A 13,683-nucleotide genomic window follows, 5' to 3' on the forward strand; every position below is an offset into this window, starting at 1 on the left:
TTAAAATTAAATTCTCGCTATCAAAGAAAAAAAATTAGGCTTACCCTTGAGAGTTTTCCAATAAACAATTGTTAAAAGGGTTGTTTTCAAACTTATTATCGATGGTAACCCGGTTTTTAAGAAGGTACATTTGATAACTATATAGTAAGATATAGATATTGAGAGGAGGATGTGTATAGAGAAAAAGATATATGATAGCAATAACCAATAACATCTCAAAGTAATAATTATCTATCTTGAATCATGTACAATACTCCCCTTTTTTTCACTCTTATACATATTTTCTTTCTGATTTATATTTTTTTAATCTATATGTTATTGCCTTTTCTATTATTGTTAACATGTCTCATTTAAATTCACCTCTTTTTCCACCAATGTCATCAACTTTTTAATATTTTAACGCATTTTTCAGTTTGTCTTTCTCAGTTTTCAATTTCTCTCTTATACTTTTGTATCATTCCTCAACTCTCTCCCAAAGTCCAGTAAACTAAAAAAAAACAGAGTACAAGTAGATGTTTTTGAATATAGCAAAGATAGATAACGAACCTGAGAGTTGCTAATCTTTTCTCCTCCATTAACCGGCATAACTCAACTTTTAACCATACTACCTGCATTGCAAGTAATGGAGTTATATAAATTAAAGAAAGAGAGAACAAGAAACAACATATATAGAACGACATTATAAATGAGACAGCATAAAACCTTTTTTTTTGTGATTAACAGCACAAAAACTTTTAAAATGAAACCAATTTCAAACGAATTCAAAATACAACATTAACAAGAAGATAAGATTGTTCAGTCACCAGGTAGTAGCGCCAAGGACTATGTAGCGGGTGCTCTTCCTATGACCACAAGTGGTCTAGTTTAGCTGATCCTAGATTTATTCTCTCTGGCTTTTTGTGCCAATCATTATGATTATATTCTTTTCTTTTTTTTTTTCTTGTAGTCACATTTGTCTAAAGCTGGCCTACTAGTCATTTAGTTTGCTATTTCCTAGGAAGCTTCCTGATGCAATGTAGTCTATAAAAGACCAAGCTATAAGCTAAGATCACTACAAAAATTTGATGAATGAGAGAAGTAATTAGGCAAAGTTAAGATGTATTCATTCAATTATTTTCATGGTATCAAATCTAGGCTCCAGAAAACATCAACATCTCCTGATTGTAACCCTCAGTTTGAAATTCTATCAAGGAATTTCACTTCCACTTCAAAATAGCCAAGAAGAAAAAGAAAACGACAATGACAATTACTATAGAGGCAACTAGTCCTCTATACCTCTATCCATCTGATGAAAATAATTTCATGTCTTTAAAGAAACTCAAAGGATCTTCAAATTACAGCTCTTGGAAAAGATTAATGGAGATTGATCTAACTTCTAAAAGAAAGTTCGGGTTTGAAAAAGTTTGCCACTAGAGATGGGAAGGATGTAGTTATAGGAGAGGCTTGGGATACCTGTAATAGCATGATTATATCATGGATAGTAGGTTCCATCTTTGAATCCATTAGAAAACCTGTAATGTTTGTAAGCAATGCTCATCAAATATGGAAGCAACTCGAGAAGAAGTTCTCTCTTACCAATGGCTCGAGATAATATAATCTTAACAAGGAATTGTACGAACCAAAACAGCAAGATAGGCAGGTTAGTGAATACTACACCATGATGAAATATCAGTAGGAGGAGGTGGATGCCTTGAATACTCTCCCTCCTATCACTTTTGTGACTATTGAAATAATAGGTTTCATTGATGCTCTTACACAACATCAAGATGAACACAATATTTGTATTCTTAATGGAGTTGATGAAGTCTATGGAACCCAAAAACGTAGTATTCTCATGATGAGTCCTCTTCCATTAGTGGAACCGCTTTTAGATTTTTTTAGAGCAAGAAGAATCTCAAAGAGAGTAGTAAGGTCAAGTAAAAGAAGAAACAAACACCCTAGCCATGTTCAGTAAAGGGACATGGGGGGCTACAATTAGTACGCAAACTCCCGCACAATGCACGATATGTGGAAAGAATGGGCATACAAAGGAAAATTGTTGGTTTGTAGTGGCATTTCAAAAAAACAAAATAAGAAATCAAGCTCTTTTTCTAAACAAAGAGAAAGCCAAAACCTCAAATGGTTAGCAGAGGTGGAGCAAGGGTAGAAAAATTGGAGCTACAGTTGCTGCAAATGCTCAAAACCAAAGTGATAACATGTTTATCACTAGCAGCAATACAACAATCACTGCTCAACAACTTGTGCAACTCCTAAGACTTCTTCCACTCCATTGAAAGGTGAAGAAACAGAGTATGAAATGGACATACACTGTAAGTATGGTGTCATATTCTTTTGCGGATTTTATAAAAATTGATGCTTGGATTCTAGATTCCGGTGCACCAGATCATATGAATGGCACCTTCTCTATGTTTGAACATGTTGTGGTGTGTAAAGATAATTCTCTAATTATATGCCAACTGGTGGAACTTCCAAAATATCACACCGAGGAAATATCATGATCAAGAGCAATATGAGGTTGAATAATGTTCTATACATTTCATCCTTCAAACATAATTTGTTATATATGAATAAATTATGTGAAGACATGAAGTGCAAGGTTATATTTCTTGATAAATATTGTCTTATTATAGATCGTGTGACTGAAAAATAAGAAGAGTAGGAAAAAGTGAAAACGGTCTCTGTTATGTGCTAAATGAACAAGTGGATAAAACTCTTCACATAATCAAAGAATGGACCACTAACGTCATTCAGGAAAATGAAAAGGGACATCTATGAATGTTCAAAATTGCACTAAGGTCCTAGTGCAATAAGAAATGTGCCAAAATTTAGCAAAAAAACTATTTGGTACCACAGGCTGAGCTACACTCCTATGAAAATCTTGCTATGATTGATTCCATTGGGGTGAAAGATGAATGTCATAATGCGTCTATCACATGCCTTCTAGGTAAATTCAAGGTACCATTTGCTAAAAGTGAGTCAAGGGAAAATGAGTTGCTAGAAGTCATGCATTTGGATACGTGAGGGCCTTATAAAGTGAGCTATAAAGGGAAGTTTAGGTACTTTATCACCTTAGCACATGATAACTCAAGAGTGCCATGAGTACAACTGCTAAAATTGAAATTAGATGCCTTTGTTGCAATTGAGAATTTTGTGAATATGGCAAAGGCCAATCTGGCAAGACTGTAAAGATTATGAGGTCTGATAATGCATTAGAATTTGATGATAGCAGATGCAGACCTTATCTTGAGAATCTGGGCATAATACATCAAACATCTTGTGCTGACAGGCCACATCAGAATAGTATTGTTGAGAGAAAACATAATGTCCTTGAAATAGCAAGAGCCAAAATATTTCAGAGTCACATTCCTCTCCAGTTTCGGGGAGATTTAGTAATTAAAATAACATACATCATAACAGACTACCTAGTGTTGCTTATAAGGGTAAAACTCCCTACGAAGTGTGCTATGGGAATTAACCAAACTATAGTATGGTGCAATAATTTGGTTGCGTGGCCATGGATAACCTTGAAAGGAAGGCATAAGTTGCATCATCATCGGGTATTCAAATAGACATAAAGGGTAAAAACTCCACAATCTTAGCTTATTGCAGGAGTATCCTTTGTGTCTAGAGGTGTAAAGTTTCATGAAAACATCTAGCTTCATATTTTTCACTCTACACCTCATACACTGAGAGTGGAGAGTTCTTTTATACTTCCTCCGTTCCATAATAAGTGAAACATACGGATCAGGCACAAGATTTAATAAACACCACTTTCAAAAGCCAAAAAGTCATAAAATACCCTTTACATTATCAAAAGGAGGAGAGAGAAAAGTAAACCACACAAGTTTGTGATGGTTAGTCTTGTCATTTTGTCACTATTTTTTTCCATTTAAGGTATGTTTCACTTATTGTGAAATATTATAAAATAGTAAGTGCTTCACTTATTATGGAACAGAGGAAGTACATGGAGACTTTGAAAAAACTATGTATATGAAATTACCACATGGATATGAAAAACAAGGATTTACATTTTATCTTTATGGATCAAAAGAAGTTATAACCAACAACAGCAGCAGCAGCGACAACAACAACATCATCATCAACAACAATACAACGGTGTCCAAGCTTCTAAATCACCGTATAGGCTTAAACAAACTCCAAGATAGTGGTTCACTAAGCTAAGTTGAGTATTAAAAGAGAATGGTTCCACACAATCTAGACCTGACTATTCTCTCATTGTGAAGCAAGAGGGGACCAGACTACATTAACAGCTATCCTAACTTTTGTAGATGATCTTATACTCCCTAGAAATAGCATAACAAGCATTGATCAAACAAAGTAGCTCCTTAATATTGAATTCAAAATTTAAGACAAAGGATAATTGAAATACTTCCTAGGAATTGAAGGTGATAAGAGTACTGAAGGTATTTTCTTATCTTAAAGAAAATACATCACAAAATTGATTGAAGATTATGGATTAACAATGTAGGCCCTTGAAGCTTCTTACAGACAATCATGTGAAGCTACTCACAACATTAGGAGACCCTCTTTCAAATCCTGAGATCTATCAGAGACTCATAGGGATACTCATTTACTTAACTATTACTAGGCCAGCCATTGCATATAGTATGCATGTGTTGAGCTAATTCATGCATAATCCTGCTTTAGTTCACTACCAAGCAACTAAAAGCAGGGTTCTTAGAGACCTAGCCGGTTTAAGAGAGCAAGTACTCTTCTTGCAACCGAGACAATAGCTCAACTTCAAGCTTAGTGTGATAGTGATTGGACTGGTTGTCCCGACGATAGGAGATCTATATTTGGTTTATGTATCATGCTAAGAAATTATCCTCTCACGTCGAAGTCTAAGAAACAGTTTGTTGTGTCAAGATCAATAGCTGAAGTTGAATGTAGTGCTCTTGCTATGACTACATGTGACGTCATTTTGGATCATGTAGCTTCTAAAAGACCTTGGGTTAAAAAAATCTGAACACTACTCCTATCTTTTGTGATAATCAGGCAGTTTAGTTATTGCTTGTAATCATGTCCATCATTAAAAAACAAAGCATGTGGGGGTTGATTGTCAGTTTATTAGAGATCAAGTCAGCTTAGGGGATCTACTTCCTACATATGTTCCACTTCTCAACAATTAGCTGACGTGCTTACAAAGATTCCCACTATAGAGCAACATCTGTCCTTGCTATCCAAGCTGGGAGTTCTGGCCTCTCCTATATTCTCAATTTGAGGGGGAGTGTTGAGTGACCAGGTAGTAGTGCCAAGGACCAAGTAGTGGGTGTTCTTCTTATGACCACAAGTTATCCTAGTTCTGTTGATCCTAGGTTTATTCTCACTAGTTTTTGGTATCAACTAGTTTTTAGGCCCGGACTACACCCCAGGTAATTATATCTTTCATTTATTAATATTTTACTTAGAAATATTAACATCAAGTATCACTTGGTTTAGTGGTTTAAGACATTAGTATATGTGCTTGTGATCTCGGGATTGAATCTTACATAATGCATTTTCTATCTTTTTAATGTATGTGGATTACATAGCATAAATTTCTCCAAGTGAAAGCGCCACGTGACATCGTTCCGTGTTTAGGAATGCCTTTTAATATATTAGTATAGATTATTATATTTTTTGTCTTGTAGTCACAACTGTCTAAAGCTGGCCTACTAGTTGTTTGAGTTGCTATTTCCTAAGAAGCTTTATGATGTAATGTAGTCTATAAAGACCAAGATCATCTCAAAGTGTCTTGTTAGAAGACTTCAACCAATCATGAGCTCCCTTATAGGGCAATTTCAAAACGCTTTTGTTCCAGGAAGATCCATCAATGACAACTGCGTAATAGCTCATGAAATGCTTCATAAGGTAAAAAATTCAAAGAAAAATGCCAACTACAACCTGATTCTCAATCTTGACCTTAATAAGGCATATGACAGAATCCGATGGGACTTTGTAAGGGAAGTGCTGAATGAAATAGGGCTTTCGGTGAAATGGATAAGAATCATTATGGAATGTATCTCGTCTGTCACTTATTCTGTTCTAGTGAATGGTGAACCAACAAGAAGCTTCACTCCAAGTGCGGGCTTAAGGCAAGGCGATCCGCTTTCCCCATACCTTTTTATCCTGTGTATGGAGGTGTTATCTAGGAGAATTGATCAGCAACAAAAGCTGGGGCTGATACGAGGACTCAAAGTGCATAGACGAGCCCCAGAAATATCCCACCTTCTTTTCGCGGATGATGCTCTATTCTTCCTAAAGGGCACACTTGAGAATGCGTGGAATCTTCAACATATCTTAAGTTCCTTCTGTACCATGTCGGGAGAAATGGTCAACAATAGCAAGTCTTATACTGTGTTTAGTAGGAACACCCCGCAAAAATTCAGGAGGCTTTTAAATAAGAGATTGAAGGTGGAAATCAAAGAGAAACTGGGGACATATTTAGGATGCCCAATGGATGTGACGGGCCATTCACTTCATGCATTCCAAGAACTACCTCAAAAAATTTCGAACACGATCACTTCGTGGTGTTTCTCCTCCTTAAACCATGCAGGTAAGCTTATTCTCATAAATAGTATCCTTATGGCTTTTGCTTCTCACATGATGGCTATTTACTTGTTTCCTAAGAAAGTTTTAGCAAGCTCCACCTCAGCTCTTCTTAAGTTCTGGTGGAAAACAAATAAGGATAAGAAACCCATCTACTGGAAAAAGAGAACCCTACTAGAAAAACACAAGCTTGAAGGTGGATTAGGGTTGAGAAACCTTCTTGCAATAAATAAAGCCACGTTGTTTAGACAAGCTTGGCGCATGCATCAGAATCCTCTGCTTTTGGCTAGTAAAATTTTTAGAGCGAAATATTCAGACGATTGGTTCTTGAAAAGTATGAGTGGGAAATTTCCTGCTACGTGCTCGTGGGGAGGGAGAAGTATTATGAAAAGCGTGCTCTTCATGGGCCCAGGGGTGGGTACCATGATAGGGAATGGCAAGAACTCGAGAATATTGGGGCCCAAATGGGTGAACGGTAATCCCATTGCATTTGTGGATCATGAGCTCCAAGTACAAGACAACAAGCCAGAATGGGTAAGTGATTTAATAAGCAATAATGCCACTTGGGATGAAGAATCACTTATAAAATGGTTTGGAGAGCAAAATGCTAGGAGGATAAAAGCAATCCACATTTCTGATCAAGAAGATGAGATTATCTGGCTACATTCAAAATATGGGAAGTATACTAAAAAATCGGGATATTGGGCGACAATGAGAAATCATGAAAGCTCATGGGAAACGATAGCATTCTGGAAGAAATTCTGGATGACAAAACTCTGGCCAAAATGGAAGATCTTCTATTGGAAGCTAGTTAATGGTGCTTTAGCCACCCGAGTAAACCTTAGGAGGAAGAAAATCCTAAGCGAGACTCTATGTTCGTTCTGCGGGCAGGAAGAAGACTCGGATACTCACCTATTTAAAAATTGTGAAGTAACGGAAAGAATTTGGAAGGCGTCCAGTTTAGGACTAATAAACATAGACAAATGTGAGGAGAAAATTGCAGGTTGGTCAAAAAATTGGATGTGGTACTTCATGGTGAATGACACCCCAGATAATGATCGTGTGAAAGAGTTTGTGGGTATTCTCTGGGCCATTTGGATTAGCAGGAACAACTGCATTTTCAACCTAATGAAATCATTCGATCCAAGGGAAGTCTTCAATATTCTTAATTCATGGAAAAAAAGAGATGTAGAGAGCTGTAAGTGGGGCAGTAAAAATGCAGAAAGTAACCTTCCCCCAAAACAACAGCTAGGGAAACCTGCAACCATGTGGACTTATAACTGGGGGAACCAAGATTTTGAATATAATCTACTCATAGATGGAGCCTGGAAAGCAGCAAGCGAGGATAGCCAAGAGAGAGCAGCTTATGGGTGGGTTCTGAGAAGAAGAGGCGAGGAAATAGATAAAGGAGGGGCTATCACCAATGCAAGTTCAGCAGATCAAGCGGAAGCCCTAGCCCTACTGTGTAGCATAAAGGAAATGCAAAAGCAAAATATCCTGGAGGTTGATATATGGACGGACTCGACAAATCTAGTAGAAGGGCTCAGGGTGGTTGAGAAAGCACCAATAACAATAAGAAACATATTGCGTGATGTAAAGTTGTTAGTGGAAAGCTTCATTTCAGTTAAAGTTTGTAAGGTAGCTCGAAGTAGTATAATAAAGGCACACTCTATTGCTACTAAGGCAAGAAGGGAAGGAACTAGGTTGTAATGTCTTTGATTATCTATGACTTTGCCAAAAAAAAAAAAAAGCTAAGTTGATCACCACAAAAATTAAATGAATGAATAAAGTAATCAGGAAATGTTAATGTCTCCATTAAATGGTTTCCAAAAATTAAATGACAATCCTAGGTAGACACATGAGAGATGGAATCACATAAAAGCTTAATACGGGCTCTTCTAAGATGAATATGCCACAACAAATCTTTTTGAATTTCGAGTGGAAAATTCTAGTATTAGATAAGTTAAAAGACTTAGTAGGAAGTAATATGTTGTAATAATATTAGGTATTTAGGTTTATCATGTATGTGACTATGTTTCATTATTTATGATAGATCCATTAAGTTTAATAGATAATAAGATCTAGTCTTGAATGACCCTCAAACAATTAAAATTTTGAAAGAATGAGACAATAACCTAATTGTATCAAACATGACCTTTTTAATTAGGCAGATCCAAATATATAGATACGACCAAAATAAGAAACTACCTGTTCTTGAAGATCTGGGAGAGCATCAATTTTTGAATCAATACTTAGGCCACACATAAATTCATCAAAATTATCAGGTGAAGAGTTAACTTTAGATCCAAGTGAATCAATCTTTTCATTAAAACCTTGATTTGTATTAGGCTCCTTTATGAGTGATTGAGCATCATGCTTAAAACTATACAACTTTGATGCAAGACTTTTGGAATTCTTTGAAATCGGACTTCCGTTTGTTCTTTCCTCAATAATTTCTAGCACAGAATGTCGGTGCTTTTTTCTTAGCTCATCTAGTCTGCTTTCAGTGACAGAATGAAAACCCATGCAAGCAGTCAAAACAAGCTGGCTACTATCAAAAGTTGAACCAGTCAGTGATTGCAATAAGGTAACAGCATCCCCAGCATCTTTAGTTGTAAGTAAGGCAGGACCTACATTTATTATCAACATATCACTTGACCATGATTAACAAAAAATAGGTTCTTGATAAGAATTCAAATCTTTTGTCTCACTTTTTGTGTACCACTTTTATGCTATTAAATTATTAGTTTAAATGATTCTAAAAGTTAAATATAAAATATAACAACCAATAAAAAAAGGTGGCACACAAAACTGAACTGAAGATTTTATTTTTCCCCATACCACTTAAGCATAACAAAGAGCTTGGGTTTTTCAAATACCATAAAGCTCCATCAAGGCAAGTGCGGTACGAAAAAGCATAACACGGTTCCCTTCAAACAGAAGTACATCCCAAATTCGTAGAACTGGTGGATACAACAAAAAGTGGTAAGTAAATCATAATTACACAAGACAAAGTCTATAGATGGATTACTGAAATTATAGTACTATGAGATGTTTTTTAGTTTTATAACATTAAGGGGGTGGGTGAAGGTCTAACCGCTTTCCCAAGGAAGCATATTTACGAAAATAGAAAGAAACCAAGGCCCTGATATCCATGCAACCTCCACCCCCAAATAATCAAGGTGGTTGACTGCACAAAGAATATAACCTAGATTAGGAATTGCAGAATTTTGACTTATGTAATTCCGAAGCTATGAGTAATCCAGAATATAAGTCAAAGACTCAAAGTTGAAAAATTTGTAGACCTAGCTTAGGAAATCTTTCTCGCATCAACTCTTCAACAACTAGTTGGTCCACCTGTCAAAGCATTACGTACACTTTTAATTCATTCTTAGACATTGTCAAAAAAAATTCATTCTTAGATGTACTCGATAAAGTAGTAATTATAGTTATCCAAAATATTTGCAGTTGTGAAATCCAATTAGCTCATTGCATATAAAAAAAACTAATAGGGAACCGGTGTACACTAACTCTTTGTATGCATCCGATTTATTTCACGTGAGTTTTAGTGATTACAATTTTCAGTTTTTGCTGCATTTAGTCTTCCACTTTCTTTCTTAATAACTTCTCTCTTCTTTTGATTACTTCTCTCTCCTAATAGCGTATTTATAAAATGATATAGTGTATTTAGAAATAATATAGTGTATTTTAAAATGATATAGTGTATTTTGACATGATAGTGTTTTGCTGAGTTTTTTGGCACGAGTGTTGATGCGTGGATGATGAGTAGTACGTTGGTGATGAGTCCTAGTTCAGTTAGGACACTTAGATAGTTTCCTAGTTCTGTTAGCAGACTATGTATTTTAATTTCTTTATAATTCTATGTTTTAGGTGTTTGAGTGATGAAGGAATCCTGTTATATTTAGGAGTCTAATTCCTTTATCATTGAGTCTTATTAGGAGTCTTTTTGGTTTATCCTTTAAGATAGACGTGTGGTTTAGTATTGTATTTATCTTGTTTGGTTATGCTTTATCTTTAAGCTTGTTAGTGCATTAGGGTTAAGACCCTTGTAGGCTTTATATATTTCGACTATTATGATGAATAAGAAGAGTTGGTTTTTTTTTTGTTTAAAGTAAAACGTGAGTTTACTATTGAATTTGGACGAATTTTCCAGATTTCTTATTGTTTTTAGGGAGTGAACCTAAAATACAAGATCATTGATTTAAACGAGTGAAGTTTAGATTAAACTTAGGTGAGTTGTTTAGTGAGTGAAGCTAAATCAAATCATCTAAAATCCTTCCTAATTCAAGTTTAAGGTGAGTGAAGCCCTAAAAGTGAATTAGAACCCTTAGTGGAGATTAACTGAGTGAAGCTAAGCAGATTTCGTTCGCGGAATCATATTAAGTGTTTTGCATGATATAGTGTATATTGGCATGATATAGTGTATTTTGAAATGATATAGTGTATTTTGACATGATAGTGTTTTGTTGAGTTTTTTTGGCATGATATTGTTGCATGATATAGTGTGTTTTGACATGATATAGTGTAGTTTATTTGTATAGTATACAAAATTATCATAATAGATCATTATAGGGTTGACATGATAGTGTATTTTGACATGATATAGTATGTTTTTAGATGATATAGTGTATGCTTGTTCTGAACAACTGTTTTTGTTAAAATTTTAGAGCGAGAGAATCTTATTGAAGCGAGAGAAAATGACAAATTTTTGAAAGGTGGGAGTGACTAGTTTGTAGCGGGGCACGTGTCTGGACCTGATACACAATATTTTTAATGTGAACCGGGTCCACATGCAAAACAAATTGCATTACATATACTACTTTTTATATTTTTGTAATGTTTTTCTCTCAAATCTATTCCAAAATAACATACATGCTTGAATATAGCATTGCCGAACGCCAATATTATACACATGCGAAATGGTATATTAACAAACTTGCCAAAAATGTTAGATTCAAATGAACAACCATGTTTAACCCGGTATGAATGTATGATAGTGGTACAACATGGCTATGATAGTGGGACGACATGCATACATCAAGACAATTTAATAATCTAGCAAAATGTCACACAAACATACCTGAGACTCAATCATCTCTTGTGTATAACATCCATTGAAGTAGTCATCAATGATGCCTACTAAAGTCCTAAGACAATGAAACATATGAGACATAAATTGTTCAAGATCTAATATTTGGGAAAACAAAAGGTAATACAAATAGTAATATGAGATAAATAAGACTACTCAATGCCTATTTATTATATTATAGTTTTAGAATGAAGAATATACATAGCAAGGCTTACATGAGGTAACTACCCTTTAGTCTTTTGGATAAGCTTTAAAGATGTATACTTGATTTTTTTGAGGGAAAAAAAAAATCATAAGTAGAATAAGTAATGCAATATGGCCGTTGTACTACCGCATTAAAGATATACTTACTCCGTTTACAAATAGTTGCACCATTTCTAACTTTCACGCATGTCGATGTATGATTTCAGCTATTAATATCTTTAATTATCAATAAGTAAAAATTATAAAAATTTATATTAAAAAAACTTACATCGAGACAAATCTAACAAGATCCCACATGACTATGTTTTTCCTAAAATATAAATCACCAAAGACAATCTAAGTATAAGATGTGAATAGTGTACAAAATAGAAATGGTGCAACTATTTCTAAACGAAGGAAGTATATCATATTTAGTTACAATGTAAATTTTATCTACAAAAATATAGAAAATTTATGGATCCATGGAGAGAACAAAGGCTAGACTAGTGGTGCTGTGTTACAGTCAAAAATATGGAGTTGTTTATATTCAAACATTTGGAAAAAATTTACTTCCCTAAGAGTATATATAGGAGGTTTAGGGTTGAAAATGAAAAAAAGAGATATAAGATAAATTGATAAGGAGACTAAATGACAACTAAATACTTCGCGCAATTTTAGGGAGAATCTTTTATATTATTAGTTAATATGATTTGCTAAAAGATAATGCTTATTCTTTGCAATATCTGCATAGGATAAAAAATCTCTAAAAAGTATTACTGTCATATTCATCTTGAAATATATTATAACTAGATTTTTATGCACGCGATGCGTGCGATGATATTTTTAGGCCTAATACTAAGTAGTAAACAAACTGAAAATGCAAGTTAGTATTTAAGTTCACCTCCATTTTGTGAATAAGATTCTTTCATGTTCTTTTTATGTTGTTATTCATTTTTATGATTTTGAATACTTTTTTGTTTCTCAAGTCTTATATGCGCATGTTCTTTTATAATCAGTATGATGTTCTTTACTAAATATCTTCATATTCTTTTTTTTTGGTTTTATTCATTTTTGTAATTTATAATAGTTTTTGATATGGATTTCAGTAATTTCTTTATGATCCCAAAATTGTAACCGAAAAGTATAAGACAATTTCAGTTTTTTTCCTTGTCTAACTTCTAAATTCTGATTTCACAAATTGATATTTAAAAATTTTCATTATTTTAAATGTTCACACTTTGAGTTTCAATTTTTTTTGAAATGAAATTTTAAATTTTTCATACACAATTTGATTTTGCATGAAATGGTCATTTTAATTTGTCTCCTTTTCTAAATTTTAACACTTTGAGTTTCAATTATATTTGAAATGAAATTTAAGTTTTTCATACACAATGTGATTTCGCATAAAATGGTCATTTTTTATTTTTCTCCTTTTCTAAATTTTAACACTTTGAGTTTCAATTATAGGTGAAGTGATATTTTAAATTTTTCGTACACAATTTGATTTCGCAAATTAATGTATTTTTTTTTTCTGAAAATGGATTTTTGCAAAAGTTGTTCGCCAAAAAGTTTGATATTGTTTGTTTTTCAAAATTTATCTCTAAACATGGATATTTTGCAAAAGTTTTGGGCAAAAATTTATATTGGAATTTTAAAAAAAGAACTAAATTTGTAACTACTTCATCAGTGTCGTAAATGAATCAAATTTCATACACATCTTGCTTTCAGATTTTATATGAAAATGAATCAAATTTAAGTCTAATTATATAAAGCCCTTTTCATCTAATTTTTATTATCTCCATTTTTTCAACTACATAACAGTCGACTAATGTGAAATAACT

At 33.9% G+C, this 13,683-nt stretch overlaps 1 protein-coding gene across 1 annotated transcript in view; it reads right to left on the bottom strand.

The window, feature by feature from the left end:
• The window catches only part of LOC104909022 (uncharacterized), a 45,452-nt gene that overhangs the window by 27,918 nt on the left and 3,851 nt on the right, over positions 1-13,683 (bottom strand). The window contains exons 8-13 of the mRNA XM_048633906.2: positions 11,651-11,717; positions 9,855-9,906; positions 9,647-9,739; positions 9,429-9,512; positions 8,758-9,179; positions 547-608 (exon numbers count right to left, since the gene is read on the bottom strand). Coding sequence (XP_048489863.1) covers positions 547-608; positions 8,758-9,179; positions 9,429-9,512; positions 9,647-9,739; positions 9,855-9,906; positions 11,651-11,717 — 780 coding nt within the window. The remainder of the gene's footprint in view (positions 1-546; positions 609-8,757; positions 9,180-9,428; positions 9,513-9,646; positions 9,740-9,854; positions 9,907-11,650; positions 11,718-13,683) is intronic.

The sequence above is a fragment of the Beta vulgaris genome, chromosome 7 (assembly GCF_026745355.1).
Source record: "Beta vulgaris subsp. vulgaris cultivar EL10 chromosome 7, EL10.2, whole genome shotgun sequence".
NCBI classification, from domain to species: domain Eukaryota; kingdom Viridiplantae; phylum Streptophyta; class Magnoliopsida; order Caryophyllales; family Amaranthaceae; genus Beta; species Beta vulgaris.